Genomic DNA, 22,808 nt, shown 5'->3' with positions numbered 1-22,808 from the left:
GAAAAATAATATCTTTTTCCGAAAATTGATTTATCATTTTGAAAAGGGTAAGTCATTTTCTATAAAAAAAACTCTTTTATTTTTATATAAAATTAATTTAAAGTCAAGCTTAATACTATTATATTAATAATATTTTTTAAATATTCAAAATAAATAAAATACTAATATAGAATATTTATATTTTTAATATTATTAAACATAATTATTTAATTATCTATATATAATCATAATAAAAATAAATTTAATAAATTATTTAATATTTCAATTTTATTTTAAAAATAAATTTTGAAAATAATAATTTTAAATGATATTATTCATATTGTATTGAAAAATTCAATATTAATATTTTAATAATAAATATTTATTACAATTATAAATATATTACTGTTAAATATTTTGTAGTATAAATGTTAAAATATACCATAAGTATATATACTCTTCACAAATTTTAAATTTAATCCCTATATTTTTATTTTCAAGAATTTAGTCCCTCTACTTTTTATATTTGAAAATCAAGTCCAATTGTTAACATTGTTAAACTTTTTGTCAATTTTGTTGATGTCACATTTTAAATAAAAATAATCAATATTCATGTAACTAAAAATGACGTTATAATTAACATGAATTTAACAAAATTAATAATGCTAATAGATAAACCTGAATTTTGATATCTAAAATTAGGGCTAACCCCAAAATAAAAGCACATGGACTAAATTTCAATTTTACGAAGAATATAAGGACTTAAGACATATTTTAACATAGTATAAAAACATGTATATTTTAATTATATAAATATGAGTATTTGTTTAAATAATCCTTAACTTCATTTATCCCTTAAAACTCTAATGTGTCAATATGTACTCTCATATATGTAATATATATAATTTAAATTAAGTTTTAATTAAGCATTATTTATTATTAAGTTTATATATGACATTGATTGTTACAAAATATTTTTTATTATTAAATAAGTTTCGATTGTCAAAAGAAAATTGCACTGTAATATTTTATAACAAATATGTCATGTTTGCTTTACAAAGAACAATATAAAATATAAATTTATAAACTCAATTAAATAATGGAAATATAAGAAAATATCTGTATGTTTATTTAATTGAAAACTACTTTTATGAAATATTTTCAAGAAATCATCAAATATTTTACGTAGATTCATCCAATCACAAGAAAATATTAGCTTTTCCAAAATAATAATTCAGTTTTTAGAAATCATTTTTTGAAATCAATTTTTAGTGAAACAAACAAAACCTAAACTTGAAAGTCGTAAGTTAACTTAATTTTTTTTTAGGTACTTAATACTATTAAAAATATGTTGACATAACAGTAACGATCAATGGAATGGTGACAAGTGATAGCTTCACATTTTAACTCGTGGCAAAAATATATTTATTATAATATATTTATTTTTATTTTTGCCACGTGTTGAAATGTATCACATGTCACCATTATATTAATATTGCTTTTAAAAAATACTTCTAAAATAATAAAAAAAAAAACTTTTGAAATAGATGCTTTTAAGCTTTTCAAAAGTGCTCTTAGGACAAAAAAATATTTTGAAAGCATTTTTTTTACCAAAAATAGAAGCGAAAAAGTTTAGAACACAGCCTCGTCCATGGAGCCATTCCAAGCCAAAGATTGTTAAAAGCTATTGGTACTTGATTAGGAATAGATTTAATAACATTCATAAACATTAGAAATGCACTAATAATCTTTGCATTAAACAGTCACTACAATATTAAGAAATCCAGAAACAGAAAACCTTAAGGTACTTTCTATTTGCAAATTGGAGGAGGAACTAGGCATTGTTTTTGTTCAATATTTTCAACAAAAAAAGATAGGCTCCAATAGACACAGGTTATTTGCCTATTTTGCAAACTGATTTTGCTCTCTCTCGCCTTCTCTAGAATCCATCAAAGAAAGTGAGGATTAATCAACCCGGCGATTTCAAGAAATTCGACACGATCTTTGCCTCCGAATATCTTCTTCAGCTTGTCATCGCAAATTATAACCCTCTTGTTATTGGGGTCCTAGAGAAATTGCAAGAAAGAAACAAGTCAGTTATAGGCTAATAGCTTGCCAATGTAAAACAAAAGATCCAGAGCTTGAAATGCGTATTCGATTTCTAAAGTGAAACTAGCTAAAGTCCGTGATAGCTCTCGTTCACAACCAAAGTTACACACACCACTCGCAAGTCACAACGCTTATCTAGTAAGGATCAGCGGCATACATACATACATATATATATGAAACATTTCTCAGGCAGGAATACTAGTAAATCTTTGAGCCATCAGCTTCCGAGCTAGTAGTCAAACGCAGAACAACCAAAACAAGTTTGTGTAAAGGTCATTATGATGAATACCAAAAAGGCAGGCAACAACATTAAACTTGTCAAGGTATCGGCTTTCTAGGCTCGAAAGCTTCTCTTGTATTCAAGAAGACTTAACTGTCTGCAAGGCCATCACTGGCAGAACAAAGATAACCCGGTAATACGACTCTTATACAAAAGAATCTAATCGAGATATGTATATAACTCATAACAAAGAAGCCGATAGAGCATTATAATCAAATAAACTACACATCTAGACTATGTTCATTGACTTCAAATACAGAAACCCATCTATAAAATCCAGAGTTCCAAATTCCTAAAAATCTTAAGGCAAATGTATGAAAATCACCCAATAGAATTACTGTCAGTACCATATCTGTATGGAAAAAGATAGAGCATCAACCATGAAGCAGCTTCATAAACAGCTAAAGAAATTTTTTTTATCCATAAAGCAAAACCCAAAGCACATAAATCTGAACTTCATATGTTTAGATATACATTCACTCACAATAACCAGAAATAAAGATAGAATTAAAAACCCATTCAAAACCTCCAAAAACTCTTAATACATTTTCACAGCAAACAAACACAACCATATAGTTTAAAGAGGCAACGAAAGCAGCTAATGGACCTGAAGATTGTGCTCTTTAATATAAGCCCAAATCTGCTTAAGAACTTCAGTTCGAGGGATTTCCGGGACTCCCACGAGAGCTTGCATCTCAGGCGACACAGGGCGGGGCTTCATTATGCCACGTGGCTTCCGGGGACCGCTGTCAGTCTTTGAAGCCGTGGCTTGAGTCAGGGTTCGTACCATGCGCACGTTAGTTGGATGAAGAAGACGGAGAGAAGAGGGTTTGCCCGAGAACGACACCGTTTGGGGCGAGACAAAAGTGGAAAATGTGGCCGAAGAGACAGCCATTTTTTTTCTTCTTCACTTTTTCTTCTTAGTTTGTCAGGAAGAAACTGAAGAACGGAGGGGATTTGTGGTGTCCTCTTTGTTTCTGGAAATTTGTTTTTTGTTTTTTTTTTTTTTCCTTTTTTGAGAATGAGAATAAAACGAAGAAGATGAATTATCTGTTTTCTTTTAATATTTTATTAATTTTCTTTTTATATTTAAATGGTTTTGAATTTTTTTAAAAATATATATTATCCCTAAACTGCGACCCAATATCTTTGGGCCATGGACATACCATTATCAATATTCTAGAAAATTCCCATTTGTTTTGGACTTTGGTCATAGTTAAAAAATAAGGGAAATGGGCTGGGCTCTTTCGGATCCAAGGCTAATTCCATCCACATATCAAAAATCTTGTTCTCAATTCCTCTTACTATTAAAATATTCAATTTGGTACTTAAAGTTTTATTTATTAATTAAATCGGTATTATCATTACATCTGACTCTAATGGTATTTTTTTATGATATGGCACATAATTCAATTAAATTTTAACTGTTTTATCATTACATCCGATCATTTATTAGTTTTTTAAATATTTTCAATATATTAAAACAATAATTAAAAGTAAATAATTAAAACAATAATTAATATCATGCTAAAATCACAAGCACCAATGAAACAATGTTATATAATTTTTTTATTTTTTAAAAAAAATACTATTTTACAATCATTCTATTTAATATCTTCTCTAATTTAATTTTTAGATTCTTATTTTCATTGCATTTGTTCCATGTGGGAGCTTAACCGTCACATCACATTACCATTTAGCTTCGATCGCCTCATTTCATTATATATAATGTTTCACTAAGATTTGAGAAACATGTAAGCTAATCATTCTTGATAATCAAATTACTCTGATATGACAACCATCACTTGTCACCTACATACCTTTCAACTTAAGTGATGTCACATTTCTCACCTAATAATGATTTCAGAAGGACCTAACTAACCAACCGAAACAAGACACATGTTCGATAAGATCAACCTATATAAGAGCCTCTCTCGCTCTACACTCTTTTCCCATGCCCATCTCAAACTTTTCTTCTCCTTTACCTTCTTCATCACATACAGTATGACTTCCCAGCCAACCACCCTAGCAAGGTTAACTAACGTTGCTTCTTAGCATCAACAACATTAGTTTGAGATTCAATTTTACTTTTGGTTCATTTTTCTATCGAACTCCATTGTTATATGGTTCATATATTTTTACAACTTAATAAAAATCAAGAGAAAAGATTTATTAATAATAAGATTTTAGTAAAATATCGACAACCTAGATAAGTTAAAGCAATCATTTTTAACCACCAATTTGTAATTAAATTTAAATATTGAGTTAGAATGATAGTAAAATTCTTTTAATATTTGACTAAATTATTGATTTGGTATACTTGATTAAACTAAGCAAATGATCAGTGAGTTGACTTAATCCTGAGTCGGGCCGATGCAAAATTTTAAGTTTTTTTTTTTAGGTTCAGGTTCGGTTGACTCAAAAAATAGGCCTAGAATTCTGTCTAAGCCCGGTCCAAATTAAAAATGTTAAACTCGAGTTCGACCCGACTTGCCTGTATTAATTTTTTTAGATTATTTTTGTATAAAAATAAATTTAAAAAATATAATACATCAAATACACTAAAAACATTAAAACAAATGTTTCCCAACAAAATTAAAAATACATTAAAAAATCTTTATACTTAAATAGCACTAAGATATTTGCAACTTAACGAGTAAATGCCTCTAAAATAGTAGTAAAATTAACAATAAAACAAGAGTTATACAATATCCAAACAATAACAATAAAATAATAGCAAAACAATAGCGAAACAACAAAAAAAACAACTTATTCAGACCAGGCTTGGGCAAAAAAATCCTACCTAAGACTCGATTCCATTTAGAAAACGGGTTTTATTTTTTGTTTAAGCCCATTTCAGGGGCCTATATTTTTGCAAAAATTCTCTCACTTTTAAGACAGACCTTTAAATCTGGACGAATAACTTAACCTATAATCAGTTGTACTAATAAGGAACTACTACTATTTCACTTTTAATATCGTAATTTGTAAAGGTATACAATCACAACACAATATAAGTAGAAAAGTTTTAAATAGGCAACCAAAAAGGGTTTTAGTTGCAAATAAGGGATTGTTGGTATAAGTATTAAATTTAAGTTATATTTCATATTATTCTACATTTAAATTTTATTATATATATTCCATTTAAATTTTTTGATTTATATTCAAATATATTTTAATTTTCAATTAGTTACACTTTATATTAAATGCTCTAAAATTCTAATTAATCAGACCAGCTTTCTTTATGATCTATTTGTATTTTTCTTCTTCTTTTTGAATAATCTTATAATAAGTTATTATCGTTTCTGTTCTTTTTTGACATAATATCTAGAATTACTCATAGTTCCTTCCCAACCCATAAATAGAACGAAAATAGGCTTCTGCATACTCAAATCCACATCCTCCTACATTGACAACAATGTCTATACTGATTGAGTCTCAATCGACAATCTATTTGTACTCTTTAATGCTCTAACACTTTAAAAAGGGGGTTTTAGTTGAAGAGAGCTCATGACACTTAATCTCACCAAAACAGGTCAAATGAAATGAAACCTTACTCTAAACATGGCCTTTCAAGACAGACCAAATGTTACAAACACAAAGCATATTCGAGTCTCGACATCCTCATTTCATGTCATTTTTCAGTTTCTTCTTATGACAGTAACCTTAATTGGTACGAAATTTGATTGAGAGATAGCTTTTGATTAAACCACATGCTTTTGCAGTTGAGAAAAAAAAGAATAAATAATGCCATAAAAAGTTCAACTTCAATTCATCTTTGTGGAAAGAAATGAATGGGCCAACAGGAGGAGGATAACCAGTTCATATCACTTTATATTTACAGATAATGACCGTTGAACCGATGGGGGTCCCTCTTCCCCCTTCTATTGCTTATTCTCTAAGCTGCTTATGGACCACTTTTTAATTAGTTTTCTGGTTAATTAATCGAGCTTCCTTGAACTATTATTTAGATTTTAAATCGATACTTAAACTTTAAAATATCAATATCGATTTAAATTTGTTTCGGGTTAATTGTAATCACAAGTGTATTTATTATATGAATAACTTAAATTTAACATGTTAAAAAAATATATCGAGTCATTAAAATTTAGGGTTTTTTTTTTTTTAATATCAGATTTGGTATGCCTGTGTAATATGTACACATAAGTTTATAATTTGATTTTTGTGTTTTAAATATATTCCAAGTTAGATTTGAGTATATATTTAAGGCCCTAGCTAATGACCAAACTAACAGAATGATTTGATTGATATGATATCGATAATTCGAGGACTCAATTTAAACTCGAGGATATAGAGAATTTAATTAAAACGTTTTGAAGTTTATGAACCAATCTAAGATTTGAGACATAATTTAAGGATGCTTGATATAATTAATTTTGAATTTAATTTTTTAAATCAATAATTTTGTGAAAATAGATACTTGAATTTTAGATAAAAGTTTTCTAAATGGGTTTTTGTTAAATTACTTCATTTTAAAGGAGATATGATAATAGTTTTTCTATTTTAATAAATGGTTGAGGGTTCAATCTTTACCTTAAATATAAAGTAATTTTAAAACTCGTAACCAGATTACACCCCTAAATTAATCTCTAAAACTTGAATGAGTAGTCCCAACTTGAAAAACCATAAAAAGAAGATTGAAAGTTTCCATCCACATGCAAAACCAGAAATGACTATAAAAGCATCACATAAAAATGGTAACCTCATTTATTAAATGATTATATATCTATAATATAAATACATTTATTAAAAGTTTATATAAAAATTAAAATTAACTTTAATTAAAATGCAAAAACAGAGGATTTATATTAAAATTTATTACGAGTGATTTATTATTAATTTAAATATATATTTATATAAAAGTTAATTGAATTTTAGTTCAATTGATATGGACATTATTACTTTTAGAGAAGGAAGTGAATTTAAATGCGTTGAAGTGTATTACATATAGTAAATCTTATAAGGTGTAAAAATCTTGTTGAAACTGTTAGGTGGTAAATATAATGATGAAACATTATTATTTCATGTTTTAGGGTGCTTTAGAAAAGTTTGGATGAAAATTGTTTAAAATTTTTAAAACCCAAAACAATTTAAAATGCATCATTTCAAGATATTAATATCTTTATTTATACTTTATATTAAGAGATTTATTGAGTTAGTGTCATTTATCAATCGGTCTCAATTCGATTAAAAATTATCAAAATTTATTCTTTTGAGTTATGGTGTGTTTGATAAACTCAAAATGTAAGTGCTGAAAATTTAAGTACTGAATTTTTACTGCTAAATTTTATAAGTGCTGAATTTATATTAAAAATTATTTGATAAATTAGTATATATAACTATTGAATATAATTATATTTTTGATAAAAGTAAATATTAAAATTTTATTTATTAATATAATATTTATATTATTTTAATTAGTTTTGAATAAAAGATACGTATGGTAATTTGAATATCTCTTTTTTTAAAAAAATAAATAAAATAAAATAAACTTAATATTTTATACTAATTAGTAGCTGACTATGTACTTATCTTATTCAGCACTTTTTGTTGAAAATTTTAATTATCAATTAAATGAAAATTTTGAATAGTTTATCAAATATACCTTTAATGTCACGTGTCTAAACTTTTATATCAATTTTAATAAACTTATTATATGAATATTCTCACATATATCACGGATGTACAATAATCTAGTATTGTTTATGTATTTTAAATATATTCTAGAATATTAAAATAATTTTCTTTAAAAAAAAATGTTGTTTTTGAGTTCTGCTTGTTGTAGTGGGTCATATAAAAGTTAGAGAAGATTTGGTCAAATTTTATAGAAACAAATTTTCATTTTATAGAGAATTTGAGACCCTCTAATTTCCTCATTAGATCATTTTCTAAAAATTAAAATTTTCATTTTATTTTATCCTTTTAATTTTAATTTATTTGTGAACTTTTAAAATCCTTTAAGTAAGCCTTACCAAATTTACCATAAAAAATCCAAACTCATCCTAATTATTTCAGTAGTAAATAAGGCCCCATGCTTAAATGCAACCATGAGCGGCTAAAACTGGATGGGACCGATTCATTAAACACCAAAACATGAACCCTTAATTATCCTATGCGCTAGTAAATTGGGTCATAGTTCAATTGATATTGGTATTATTGTTAATGTAAGATGATATTGATTCGAGTGTACTAAAGTGCATTATCCTCCTATTTAAAGGTTACAGAAGAATTATGGATAGTTCTAGGTATTTTATCAAGAATAGCAGATATGATAAGAACCTATAATGGAATTAATATTTAAAAAAAATTATGTGATGATGTAGGTTAAATTCTATCAATTTTGGATTATATTTACATTCGATAATTATATTAAATTTAAATTTTAAAATAAATTTAATTATACCAAACATTCCCAAACTAAAATTCAAATTCTAGATTAGTCTCTAAAATTCAAGATGTTTTAATTGGATCCTCAAAATATTAGTATTGCATCAATCCGGTCATTCAACCAATCTAGGGATGAAGTGAAAAATATTTTTTTGGGGATCAGATTTAAGTTATAATTTTTGAGAGAACTAAAATACAATCTTAATATTGTAATAATATAAAGTTTAACAATTTCTCAAGGGGCTAAATTATAAACTTTACAGTTTTGAAGGGCTAGAATTGAATTCTAGATTTCAGAGGGTAAAATGCAAAATTGCCATTGAATTAACTTAAAATTTCACAAAATTTAAACATTCTTTAGTGTTGCTCGAAATCAATCTTGAATTTGACGTGAAACATATTTAAAATACATGATTAAATTTTAAATTTTAAATACGTCTCTAGTCTTTATTTATGAATAACTTGAATATAACTTGTAAAAAGGAAGAAAAAGAGAAACTCTTCTAATAATTTTAAATTTTGGACCATAATTTAACCACATTATTGAATTAACACTTTGAAAATACTAGTAATTAATACTAATAATATTTTAAAATATTGGTAAAAAAATCTCTTCAATCTATACGAATTTGAAACCGAGCAAATTAGTCCCTTTAAAAAAACCAGAACAATTTAATCCCTGTCAAATTCGAAAGTGAGTAACTAAGAACAATTAACCACAACGCTTAATGTTTTCCATAAGTTGTATATGGTTCTGATTGGTATAATAATAAATTTAGCTCTCAAAGTTTATGCATCCTGTCAAATTGGTCCTAATTCAGTGTGTAAGTGTTGAGGTTAAAATTGTTGAATTTTTTAAAAATTAAAATCAAAATGACAAAATATATAAACATTGAAAGTTAAAATTGTTATTATACCAATCAAAATCAAGTATATTTACTTAATTTCGAAATTTAAAAAATTCGAAAAATTTTGTTTACCTAATAATATTGAAATTATGAAACGTGGAGAAGCAAAGCGGATTGATGTATAAGCAAAGCTTTCATAATCTGTCTCTCATGCATTTTGGGCACCAAAATTATGTTAATTTGTTAGTGATTAAGACCCTAATTAATTATTATAATTTGGTTACTTAATCACAACGATTACAGTTGGGAAGTCCAAGGATTGAGATATATTGTTTGCATAGTTCGATAAGTACATCATCAATTTGTTTGTCTTTCTCATTCAATTAACTTCTTTTTTTTGACATTTGATTTTCCTTCTGATTTTGAAAATTTTGACATTTTTAACAATAAAATCTTGACATTTCACCCGTTACATGTTTTTTAATAGAAAAAGCAAGATAGGGATTATTTATAAACTTGTTATTATATTATGGGTTAATGTTAAATTTTTTTATCTTTTATATAAATAAATAAAATTGTTAGGAAAAAGAACCAAATGAATAAATATGATAAATTATTTTACGTACTTTTCCCATCATATCATCCATGGTCCTTTTCAATTATTTAATGATATTTTAATAACTAATTTTTTCATGTATTTTTTACCCTAAACTATGAATCCTAAACCTCAAACACTAAATTTTGAACTCTAAACCCGAACCTCGAACCATGATAAGAACTTATAGTTTAGGTTTGAGGTTCGGATTTAGAGTTCAATCTTCAATGTTCAAGGTATAGAGTTCAAGGTTTTGGATTTAGAATTCATGGTTTAGGGTAAATTTTTTTTACCCAAATTATGTATTAATGACATAAAAAAATTATTAAAATATGGTGGGAAAAGTTTGTAAAAGAATTTCTCATATATATAGTTATTAAATTAATAAATTATTTTTTTCAATTATCATATTTTAAATAATTAATAAATTTTATCCAAACATAATATTTTATTATGTCGAGAAAATACAACTTATTATCATCTGAATTTAGTAACGAAATTAATTAATTAACTAAAAGCATGGACCTAATTGAACATGACAAACGCTTCAAATAGAGGCCTGATCGCAAAAACAACAAAATGCGAGAGACCGGATAAAAAATTAGCTCATTATTAATTTCCCCTAAATGCCCACGACATTTTCCTTCTAGAGAGATGTCACCATGCCAATACCCATGGACGCGATTCTTAGTTTTAGTAATGTAGATTATATCGAGTCTTAATTTTTGGCACTTAAATTTAGTAATTAGTATTCAATCTAGGGATTTGGAAATTTTTTTCAATTTGGTATTGAATTTACATTTCGTGACATTTTGAAATTGTAAAAATTATTTAAAAAATAATTTTTAGATGTTATGTTTATTTTAATTTTCAGGTAATAGCATAACATAATATTATGATATCATGTCATTAAACTTTAACAAAATTTATGTTATGGGGCTCAATTGAAAAAAAACCTAAGTTCTCGGATTAATATGGACAAAAAATTAAGGTACTAAAATGAATTTAATTACCAAATTTAAGGACCAAAATTACATTAACCCTTTTAAAATAAAAATAAAATAAAACATGCAACGGCTTAACTTAGCGTACAAATTACATTTGCCAGTTAGCCATGAAATGATCCAACTCATCATATCTCTATATTATATGGGGGCCTACTCGTCTTTCTTCTCATTTATCCCATTTACCCTCCATCTAATTTATTTATTTTTAATAAATTGATAATTTATAAATTTATAAATAAATTATCTTTATAAATTATTAGTAAACTATTACAAAATTTTACTTTAATTATTTTATGAGTTATCATCATAGATGATAATAATCGATATACACTTATAATTTCTCTCAACTAATAAATAGAAGAATAATACGCTTTAATATACTTGAACTTACACCTTTCTACACTAACAACAATACCTCATATCAATCGAATCAAAACTCAATGAACATTTATCATAATTTTTTATATATACATAATATAATATAATTTAACATCAAATATATAAATAATAAACTAAGCCTTTTTCGACAATTTTTTAACCATCAAATATATCTTAAATTTTATTTTATTGTAATTTTATATGAACTTATTATAATTTTAATTTGTTATTTATATTATATTTCTACTTGTAAATTTTAAAAAAAATTAAATTAAACATGTTCATTTTAAAAAATGTAAATATAAATATTTATTAAATATAATATGTTTATAAAGTATGGTGAAAATTTTTATAATAAGAGTCAAATTGTATTTTGTATGTTTTACTCGAAAAAATAGAAAAATTAATCATTGTAAGTTAGTCTTTCTAATAAAAATTAAATCTATTTTTCTTATTAAAATTATTTAATTTTGAAAAATTCTTATAGGTAACTGAGTTTAATAAAAATATAAATTGGAAAAAATATAAAAGTAGTTTTGTTTTAGATTAAATGTAAAACTTTAAAATAATTGTAATATTTAAAATTAAAAATATTAAACTATTTACAACCGTCGGGACTAAAAATTATATATTTTTGAATGATGATGAAGATCGATTCCTGATGTATATAAATACTGCCTTCTATTCCCTTCAGTCTTCACTTCACCCTCTTTCTCATTTCACACGGGTTGTGGCGTAGTTTAAGCAGAGAGGTTGCGCAGGATAAAGTCTCTTCACCATTGTTTCAACATGAAGGTTTGTAATAAAAATTTGTTTCTATCAGCATTGCTTTGCATTGCTATTGCAGGAGTTTTGGGTCAAGCTCCTAGTAATCCTCCTACGTCTACGCCGGCGCCACCCACACCACCGGCTTCTACTCCTCCTCCGACGACTCAACCACCGCCTACACCAACCGCCACTCCGCCACCGGTTTCTACTCCTCCTCCCACTTCATCACCGCCCCCAGTGACAGCTTCTCCACCCCCAGTTTCAACTCCTCCACCCAGTTCTCCTCCTCCCGCAACTCCACCACCTGCTTCTCCACCTCCTGCAACTCCACCTCCAGCTTCTCCACCTCCTGCAACTCCACCTCCAGCTTCTCCACCTCCCGCCACTCCTCCACCAGCTTCTCCACCTCCCGCCACTCCACCACCAGCGACCCCCCCACCTGCAACTCCTCCTGCTACCCCACCACCAGCTCCATTGGCTTCTCCTCCAGCCACAGTCCCAGCTATCTCTCCAGTACAAACACCATTGACCTCGCCACCAGCTCCGCCGACCGAGGCCCCAGCACCTACCCTCGGGGCTGCTACGCCAGGTCCAGCTGGAACTGACACGGTACATTTTCTCTTATTCCACCATTTTATATCTTTCTTCTCCACCTACGATCAAGCTTTATTATCGGTTGAAATTTAAGCCTTTACAGCAAGACTTAAAATATAATTTTATTAATGTTTTTATAATATTAAATTATAATTTTATCATTTTTACATATTAATGTATAATTTTATAATATAATAACTTAAGTGATAAAATTTTTTATTTTCGGTACCGTGCCAACTTTCTAGCCTCGCCCTTATCTTACATAAACAACAATCTGAGCTTGTCTCGATATTAGCTAACCCTTTAGCCATTAGAGATGGCAATTGGTACCGTCCCGACATACCCTCAACATAATCTGATTTAAAAGTAAATATTTATAGGAGTTTTATCTTTTTAATACAATATTTAAAATTATTTATATTTTATTTTTAATTTATAAATAAAAAGATAACACTTTAACATATTTAAACCCACACTTTCTTATATTAATAATGGTATTTATATTAATCGAATTTAACAATAGTACTTATGTCAATCGAATTAAGACTGAATATATTAAATTTAATTAAAACTTAACATTAACCACAGTATGATTCAACATATTAGCTTTAATTAATGTTGATTTTGAACATATTATTGCAGAGCGGAGCAAATCAAATGTGGACCGTACAAAAGATGATGGGAAGCTTAGCCATGGGATGGGCTCTGCTCAATCTGATGGTTTAAAACAACCGTGTGGCTCACATTTGATGCCATAGCTCTGTAATGTTTCATTCAATTGCTTATTTCGGCCTTGTTTTTCTCGTATTTTATGGGCTGATGTCTCATATGGGACTTTTCTACTATACGTATATGAGAGCCTACATTACCATTATATTGTATTCTTTGAGACATTATTATTATTTTTTTACCTTTTGAGGACACTTTTTTTGTATTTGAAGGAATTTATTGTTTATTTTGTTTGGAATATGTTGGTTGATTTATTCGATTCATATATATTATATAAAAGTAATTATGTTATTAAGAAACGTAGTAAGAACTTACAAACATGAGGATCGAATTCTGAACATCATACAAATCAACTTATAACCCACACAAGTTTAACATTAAATTAGCGTGATTGGTTAGTAAATTCATATTTTTCTGTTTAATTTGTTGAATTCTTATTAGCTTTTTAATGAACAAAATGAATTAGATCAACTGATTGAATCAGTTGTCTAATCAATTGAATTGATTATTTATGCAAACTTGTAAAAAGATAATAAAAATTTTAAAAATTAATAATTGAATTGACGATTTAACTAAATTAAATTAAAAATCGAACATAGGAGGAAGGGAAAACTGATTTCTTAAGCAACTTAGATTGGAAATGTAATTATTATGTGAATTACTTAAGGTAGAAAAAGAGTGTCCAAAATTGGAGAGCATGCATGTGGAAAGAAATGATTAAGAATGATAATGACTTTAGTTGGTTATAGTTATAAAGACTTATAGATGAAGTTAAACCATTAGGTCCACCATTTATGGGTTCCTTTTATTTGCTTTGGAGTAGCTTTGAGAGTTGGGATTCATGGGATGTGAGAAGTAGACTTTGATTCATTGGGAAGTAGCTACATTTTCCTTAGTCCTACCATCAATCCCATTAGTGATTAACTCATTAGTCATGGCTAATCCAATAATAATTAATTAATTAATTAAAATTTTAGAAATCAATTCAACACCTATATCCAAATTGATATACTAATTAATTTTTTATCCAAGTGATTAGTTCGATTTAATAACACTGTATATCATGAATGAATGAACGTGTGGGGATAGTTTGTTTTGTTGTTTTGCGAGAACTCATGCTCTTGCACTTTTAAAGGGCAATCTCTATTGTTATAGGCCAATTTTGGCCCAGTCCATTTTACAAATAACCCAATTGTTAAACAGTCCAAACCCAATGGTCCATTACATACCCAATTCACAAACCCTAAACCTAGCCCACTAGTACTAAACAATTTCCAGCAAAAAGAGAAAGGAAGAAACCCTAGCCACCTAGCCACTTTCCCACTTGCCCCATTTTCTTCCCATTTTTTATATCCATTGTCTGCCACCATCACCTACAAAAGAAATAGAAAAAGAAATAATAGAAAATCATGTAAAAGATGGCTATAAAAAGCCGTTCAAAAATCATGTAAAGGGGGGGAAAAAAAGAATTTTTGGCTATCAATATAAAAAGGATTTTTTTTTTGCATCAATACTAGTAGGTTAAAATACAAGAATAATTCCAAAATACCAAAACAGTGCAATATCATCGAATCAGATCAAACCCTAAGGTGAATCTACTATTTTTTATTTTTATTTTTGTTCATTTTGAATCTTTTTTTCTTTCCTATCTAAATACATAAATAGAAATAAAAATAATATTTTAAAACATAAAAAAAAGAGGAAAAATTACCTTTTTCGGCCACCGTACACGGCAGTGCCACTGGTAATCAGGTCCCATGATCGGTTTGATGATCGCCCATGGCCTAAATCTCCTTCCCCCTCCCTTCTCTCTCTTTTTTTCTCTTCTCTCTTCCTTCTCTCTCTTTTTTTTTCCTTCTCTCTCTTTTTTTTTCTTTCTCTCCTCACCAAATAATTTTTTTTTTTTGAAAATTTTAGCCCTTTTATAGCCCGTCGTTTTGGGGTTGGCCTTTAAACCCCAAAACGACGTCGTTCAACCTAACCCGTTTATTGACCCGGCCCGCTCCAAGGATCCACAGTGTTTTTCATTGGAGGGCTAATTGCACTTTTAGCCCTCCGCTTTTCATGCTTCTGCAATCAAGTACTTTTTCAGTTTTTTTAATTTTGCCACAAAGTATGTAACGCTTTGCGATTTAGTCCCTTTTGTTGTGTTGTGTTTTGAGGGGAGGAATAATTATGTTTTTAGCCCTCATTTGTTTTGTGCGCGTCCAATCAAGTCCTTTCTTTTTGTTTTTATTGCGAATTACCCCAAACTTTCTGTTTTAATTTCGATTTAATCTTTTTTATGGTTTAGCTATTTTGTCATTAAATTAGTTAATTTTATCATTTTGCTATTATTTATACTGCTATTTCCTATTATTATTATTGTTACTAATATCAATCTATTACTATTATTAATATTACTATGTAGTAATGTATATTTTACATACGTATACGTATATATATATTTATATATGTTGTTAATTTATTACTTTATTTTAATATTTTTATTATATTTACTTTTTATATTTTAATATTATTATTATCATGATTACTATATATTAGTGTATATATTTTTTATTTTATATATATATATGTATATGTTTTAATATATTTATGTATATACTTATGTAGCATTATTATTAGTCGTTTTATCCCTAATATTTATGTATTATGTAAATATTTTAATATTATATTATGTATATCTATATATTTTTCAGATATATTATATATATATGTTTTCAATATTGTATGTTATATATATTATTGTGTATATATTTTAACATTATTAGTTATACATCTTTTATACTATTTTATATATATTTCTAATATCATTGTATATTTCTAACATCATTATTATTTATATATATATGTATGTATTTATATAGCGTATGAATAGTTTTTATATTATTATCATTTCTAATATATATATTATATGTATTTTATATATTATGTATGTATTTTAATGTTATTAGTTACATATAATTCCTATCTTGTTCCATGTATATATTTTTATATCATCTTATGTACATATATAAATATTATGTTATATACATATATGCAATATGCTTTTAATACCATATTTTGTATGTATTATTATTATATCTATTTTTATCCCTATTATATTTATTGTTAATACTAGTACATATATTTTATTATATGAGTATATATATACTTTTATATATAGTATTATTTTCATACATTATCATATTTATTATTATACCTATTATTTTCACTATTATCACTTATTATTTTATTTTAATATTATTATATATATTCATATATGTTATGTACATATTTTTTTATATCTATTTTATACATATGTATATATTATATATATCTTAACATTACTAGTTATATTTTCACTATTTTATGTATATACTTCAAACACTATATATAGTATATTTCTAACACTATTACTATTTATAAATATATATATATATATATTTTACGTACATACTCTTAATATCTTTATTATGTATATATTCGTTGTTTTTATGTCACATTGGATACTATTATTACGTTTAATATATCGCATGCATTGTTATTGTTTTAATATTGTTGTCATATTTATTATTTGTTTCAATGTATTTCCAACTCGTTTATTTTTGTCTCCGCCTATTTTATATCAATCATTGTTCATTACTTTAAAGATTTTTATTCATGTTTTACTAATTTCAATAAATAAGGCAATGTTTCGCATTTTGGAACATCGAAGAATTGTGCCTTAACTTACGGGGTTTCAGTTCTCTTGTTGGTTCTAAATAGCTAAATATCCTTTTGAGTTTTGAAATGCACGGATTTCCAATTTAAATTAAAAGACGACATTGTGCTCGGGAATTCATGGTATTGTGTCCTAACTTACGGGATGTGATACTCCGATATCTCAAGATAAGGAAATCTTTAAAGAAATCGATTTAAGCTAATTCAAGAATTTTAAAATCAGTATTAATAGAAAAGATCGTATTTCAAGTCCCTTCCCGATTTTTAATTTTCGACATTAAGGCACTAACTAATCAATTCGGTACCAATTTTTTGGGCGTGTCGAGGGTGCTAATCCTTCCTCACACGTAACCGACTCCCGAACTCATTCTCTCAAGTTTCGTAGACCAAAGGCCCTGTTTTAGTAAACTAAAATTGATTTATTAAAACAAAGGTGATCCGATCACACCTGATAAAAGATTGGTGGCGACTCCCGTTTTAATTTTCACTTTCAAACAAAGTCGATCCCCGTTTTTAAAAGAATGGTTTCGACATCTATAAACCTCATTCGCTGTTGTGCTTTGGCCAAATGGGTTGCTAACTATCATATTATTTTCAGTAAAATCTAATTGCAAGCCTTTCTCTTTTACCATAGAAGTGCATATGTAAGAGTGTATGGAACCTGGGTCACACAAGAGTCAAATAAAGAGAAAGTACCAATAATAATGTCAGGTGCATCCTGCTCCTCTTGTGGCTCAATACCATAGCATCGTGCCGGTACTAGAGTATTTGATTTAATCGGAATCTCTTTCTTAGCTCTCTGACTATTCCCAGCATTGCCATTCCTAATAAACTTTCTATTTCTTTGAGAAGTGGGGGCAGATCTCTCTGTTTGTGTAGGGGTACTGGCTATCTTCTTAGCGCAATCTTTGAAGAGGTGTTCTTTGGAGCCACACCCAAAGCATGCTCCTGTAACTCTCCAACACTCCCCAGAGTGGCTATTGTTGCAGTGCTCACAAATCAACTGAGATGATCTTCTCATTAACCTTGTACTGGCCACAGATGTCACCTGCTGTACGGACCTAGCTACTCAACCCTGACTCAGCCTCTGACCATGCCTTTGAGTGTGAATTGGTGTAGAATATGATTGACCCTGAGAATCCCTAGCCTTTTTGGTAGCTGTAAATGATGCATAACTAGTCTGTCCCTGACCTCGCTTAATCTGGCTCCAATTCTTTCTTTTCTGCTCTTCTTGCTTAACTTGCTCTACTTTCAAAGCTCTCTCCACTAAGGTAGAAAACTCTTGAATATTCAAAGCGGCAAGGTGTACCTTAATCCCATTATTGAGGCCACGCTCAAATCTTGCGCACTTATCTGCTTCTATAGATACCAATTCTTTGGCATACCAGCTGAGTCGTATAAACTCTCTCTCATACTCAGCAACAGTCATATCATTCTGCTGAAGATACAAAAACTCTGCCCTCCTCTTTTCTAAATAGATAGCACCAATGTACTTTTTCTTGAATTTAGCTAAGAAAAACTCCCAAATCAATAATTCATTATTCGACATTTTAAAACTAATAAAAAAATTCTCACTTTACTTCAAAAACAAAATAAATCATGTGACAATAAAATTAATGATGTTAATAAATTTTAAAATTCATGTGAACATTTTAATTAGAATAAAATATGCAGCTTAATTAATGATATTGTAAAAGTTGAACTAACAAATTATATAAAAAAATAAAGTATAAAAATTTAAATTTAAATTTAAAAACTAAAATTTAATCATTATTATACAATCTCAAATATATAAAAGGATCATAATTGAAGTTAATTATTATTTTAATGTAAATAAAATTTATTTTATTTTTCTCCATAAGCTATTAATCATAACTTTTAAATTGTCAGGAATGAAATGAAATTTTATTTTAGCCATGGAGGCAGGCAACACTGTCAAGGAACAAGGTACAAATGGTATACAAAACGTTGAGGTTCATCAGGGCTGTTGACTATGGCGGAACTTAGGGTGCATGGACAAATTACAAGATATTTATAGAGGATCTTATGAGTAAATTAGTCTTTATATGTTAGATCAAATAATAAATTGATCTTTCTGTTAAAAATTTTATTCATTTTTATTGTTAAAAACTAGTTCCTATATGTTAACATGAAGTACACACGGCTATTCCGTCAACCACAACCGATTTTTAATAGAAGTGGATGAAATTTTTAACAATTTACTCTTTGATCTAACATATAGAGATTAATTTATCCATTTGAAAGAATAGGAAATAAAATACAAGTTAATTCATAGTACAGAAACTTTCATAATACTTTTATCCTCCGCACCATATTAAGATGAGGTTTATAACATTAAATATTCATGAAACGTGGGGGAAAATGAAACATTAAGAGAATATTTACTTCAATACAACTATGCAAATAATCTTGACCATTCACAAATTGAAAAAACAACGAAGTTCCAAACGCTTCATTCAAAGATACAATTCAAGAAATATGTGACTGATGAAAAACACTATATTTTGTATTTACATTTTACTTTCACCAGCACTATGAAACTGCAACCATACGCCAATCATTTAACACATTTTACAGCTGGCGAGGCAATAAAACTAGTTAATTCCACCTCATTTACCATGCCTTATATTCAAAAAGTATTCTCACAGAGGATCACAAATCCATAAATATTTGGAAACCTGTGAATGAAGATGCTCAAATATGAGATTAATAGGCTTGAAGTAATGTATGAAAAATGATTTTTTACCTTGTAACTTCTGAGGGGTTTTACTCAAATGCACTGGCTACCAATATGAACTATTGCCAACATGTGATGATTCTATCTATGGTTTATCATACATCCGAATCATGATGTCAGTGCCGCCTTTCTGCGCTTCTTCTAAGGCGGATTGCGCTCTCTCCCCTTTCATCCTGAGGGAATTCCAAGGTTTCAGTGATGGATAAATCACTTGGAGGGATAAAACAATCAACAGAAAGGCCTGGTATGTTAAAGGCAACCTCTTCGATCGTCCAAGTTTCTTCCATCTTTGTTTTCGTATGGTTCATTGCAACTTCTCCAAACCTGAAAAGTGTAACGACGGTATGTCCAGAATGTGCTATCACGATACCTTCGACAGGATGGTAATCTTCGAGAAATGTATTGATTGTAGTTTCCCAATAAACCGTATCACCGCCAGTAGATTGAACGCGAGTTAAATGTGAATCTTCCATTTGAACAAGTAGTCCAGTCTTCTGACTGAAGTAGCCAAATAAAACATGCCTAATGATCTCCGCAGGGCCTTCACTTCTTGCCTTGAGTGTCCGAGGATCGGCACATAGCTTGAGGATGAAGCAGTCTTCACCATTAATATTTTTTTCTCCTATGCATCTTGCATTAGCAAACATGATAGCTGTAGTTCTAGGGTCAAGACCCTAAAGCAGGAATATCAGAAAACCGAGAAGCAGCCAACGAACAACAATCGAATAAAGGGAGGAAATTTCTCACCTGAAGTGCACGACGCAAGGGTCTAACCGGCCCCTTTGCGGTGTGTGCACCAAGCCAAGGTGTATGCCTCCATACAAGGTTCCCATTACAACCAGCATGAACCTTGAAGCCACTGACCGCAAGTTCGACATACCACATGGCCGGATTCATTTGCCAGAGTACAAACCAACCGGACTCGGCACTTCTAGAGACATTACAGCTCTTAACAATTCTCGTGGCAATTTCGTATTCACAAGCTACCATTTTGAGCTTTCCCATTGCATACGCATTCTTAATGGAGCTTTGTAACTTTTGAACCCCAGTGGCAGCTATATACTGCTGCAATATGTAGTGAGCAGAGGAAGTTTCCTGCACACCATACCACCATACCGCAATCAATGGAAAAAGAATAGAAAAAAGAAAAATCAATAATGGGAAAAATGACAGCATTTTAGCACTTGAAATAAGCAAGGAATAAACCGTAATAATGATCCCTGCAGCCGTTAAAACTCTGTTTTTGCACCTGAAATTCTAAGTTCTAACAATATCTTTTGTATCCATCTGTTTGGAACCCAAGAAAATTGTATATTTCTACATGAATTTTTGCATTAAACAGGTAACTAAAAAGAGAAAGAATAAAAGGACTAACAATGGGAGTATCTTTGATGCTCAAGTGAGGCAAAGGATCATTGGAGCTAACATGAACTGGAGCTAAAGGGGCGCCCATGATTCCAAGCAACAGCCTTAGATTAGACCTTCTGTGATTCGTGGAAGTACATAACTGTCCTTTAACCCATTGTCCTATCACCGACCCAACCCACTTCGGATCCCCGGATTTCTCTCGGTCCGGCTCCGGACCTTCCATGAGAGGAGATAACGTTTCCCCGACTGGCCTTTCACTCCCGGATCTCGCCCTCAACGGTTCCAGTTGCACCACGTGAGCCCCGCCATGGTGGTTGTCTTTGTTTCCACGTAACGTAGTGGACATGAGTGAAAGGGGTCTTGCAGGGCTGTTGGACCGCGAGCGGAAAGGTGAAAGCCCGCGAACTATATCTTCTTTGAGAGCCGAGAGAAAACCTTGCTTTTTCTCCATTACTGGCCTGGTTCTTTTTCCTTTCCTTAAAAAATTCAAAATAAATAAGTTTCCTTCTCTGATTTGGAGCTGAATAAAAAAAAAAAAAAAAAACAGAGACAAGAAAAAGGGCGAAAGTATTAGAGAGGAGAAGGTGAGTGCCCAAGTTCCTTCATGATTATGGAGAGAGTGAGAACCCGAGAGCAGAAATATATGCATGTATGCATAATATTTGTCTTCTTTATTCCAAAAATTAGTAAATTAGGCACTATTCCTGAATTAGTAAATTAAAATTAGTAAAATTAGGTCTAATTGTTTAGTTATTTTATTAGTGATACCAATTTTAATGGTAAAAATTGATAAAATTCTTAATAAAATGATCAATTCACTCTTTAATCTAATATATCGAAACTAATTTTTTTATTTTTAAATAGAGTGTAAAATACAATTAAATACTAGTACAGTAGCCTAGAACCAACAAATGTTGGTGCAGTGGTAAGGCATACTGCATTTTAAATAAAGAAAATCGATATAATGATATCTCAACAAAGAGACTAATTTAATTATAATATGAATTATTGATACTAATTTATGTTGCACCATTGTTGAAAAATGTAATATTAAAATCATATTTATATAAAACTAATCAACAATTGAGTTATTCTTAAAATAGTAAAGTATTTATGAGTTATTGTTAAACGTTTATAGATTTATATATAATAAATTTTATATGTATTATTTTATTATTATTTTGCAATTATAAAATAAAATAATTAGTCGATTGAATATTAATTTTATTAATATAAATATTATTGTCAATATAAAAGGATTGTGTTCAAGTCTATTGAAACGTAT

The 22,808-nt window shown here is 28.9% G+C and overlaps 3 protein-coding genes across 4 annotated transcripts; 1 reads left to right on the top strand and 2 right to left on the bottom strand.

The window, feature by feature from the left end:
• Window positions 1-1,688: 1,688 nt before the first annotated feature.
• Window positions 1,689-3,433, bottom strand: LOC108486392 (upstream activation factor subunit UAF30-like). The gene is made up of 2 exons (XM_017790434.2): window positions 2,976-3,433; window positions 1,689-2,045 (listed from the first exon to the last, which is right to left on the bottom strand). The coding sequence occupies exons 1-2, from the start codon at window positions 3,261-3,263 to the stop codon at window positions 1,929-1,931; spliced, it is 405 nt and encodes a 134-aa protein (XP_017645923.1). The 5' UTR covers window positions 3,264-3,433; the 3' UTR covers window positions 1,689-1,928.
• An 8,819-nt stretch (window positions 3,434-12,252) lies between these two features.
• On the top strand, window positions 12,253-13,933 carry LOC108486391 (classical arabinogalactan protein 9-like). Its single transcript, XM_017790433.2, has 2 exons — window positions 12,253-12,981; window positions 13,609-13,933. Exons 1-2 carry the CDS (start codon window positions 12,394-12,396, stop codon window positions 13,690-13,692), a joined length of 672 nt encoding a protein of 223 aa, XP_017645922.1. The 5' UTR covers window positions 12,253-12,393; the 3' UTR covers window positions 13,693-13,933.
• Window positions 13,934-19,798: 5,865 nt separating this feature from the next.
• Window positions 19,799-22,164, bottom strand: LOC108485603 (uncharacterized). Of its 2 annotated transcripts, XR_001871330.2 has the most exons (4): window positions 21,531-22,164; window positions 20,903-21,250; window positions 20,165-20,829; window positions 19,799-20,096 (listed from the first exon to the last, which is right to left on the bottom strand). XR_001871330.2 is itself a non-coding variant. In XM_017789461.2 (3 exons), exons 1-3 carry the CDS (start codon window positions 21,972-21,974, stop codon window positions 20,272-20,274), a joined length of 1,350 nt encoding a protein of 449 aa, XP_017644950.1. In that variant the 5' UTR covers window positions 21,975-22,164; the 3' UTR covers window positions 19,799-20,271. The 2 variants fall into 2 exon arrangements, 1 of the variants encoding a protein (XP_017644950.1); XM_017789461.2 differs by having other exon boundaries at window positions 19,799-20,829.
• Window positions 22,165-22,808: the final 644 nt, after the last annotated feature.

Source organism: Gossypium arboreum, chromosome 3, assembly GCF_025698485.1.
Source record: "Gossypium arboreum isolate Shixiya-1 chromosome 3, ASM2569848v2, whole genome shotgun sequence".
NCBI lineage: Eukaryota > Viridiplantae > Streptophyta > Magnoliopsida > Malvales > Malvaceae > Gossypium > Gossypium arboreum.
The sequence above is the reverse complement of the archived record's forward strand: the minus strand, read 5'-3'. Positions and strand labels throughout refer to the sequence as shown.

Bases quoted from the DNA above. Each gene is read 5' to 3' on its own strand.
- LOC108486391 (XM_017790433.2), top strand. From the start codon at position 12,394: ATGAAGGTTTGTAATAAAAATTTGTTTCTATCAGCATTGCTTTGCATT. The intron at 12,982-13,608 runs GTACATTTTCTC...ATATTATTGCAG, and splicing joins GTCCAGCTGGAACTGACACG to AGCGGAGCAAATCAAATGTG.
- LOC108486392 (XM_017790434.2), bottom strand. From the start codon at position 3,263: ATGGCTGTCTCTTCGGCCACATTTTCCACTTTTGTCTCGCCCCAAACG. The intron at 2,046-2,975 runs GTCCATTAGCTG...CAATTTCTCTAG, and splicing joins TTAAAGAGCACAATCTTCAG to GACCCCAATAACAAGAGGGT.
- LOC108485603 (XM_017789461.2), bottom strand. From the start codon at position 21,974: ATGGAGAAAAAGCAAGGTTTTCTCTCGGCTCTCAAAGAAGATATAGTT. The intron at 21,251-21,530 runs GTTAGTCCTTTT...TATGGTGTGCAG, and splicing joins GCATCAAAGATACTCCCATT to GAAACTTCCTCTGCTCACTA. The intron at 20,830-20,902 runs GTGAGAAATTTC...TTCCTGCTTTAG, and splicing joins CCTTGCGTCGTGCACTTCAG to GGTCTTGACCCTAGAACTAC.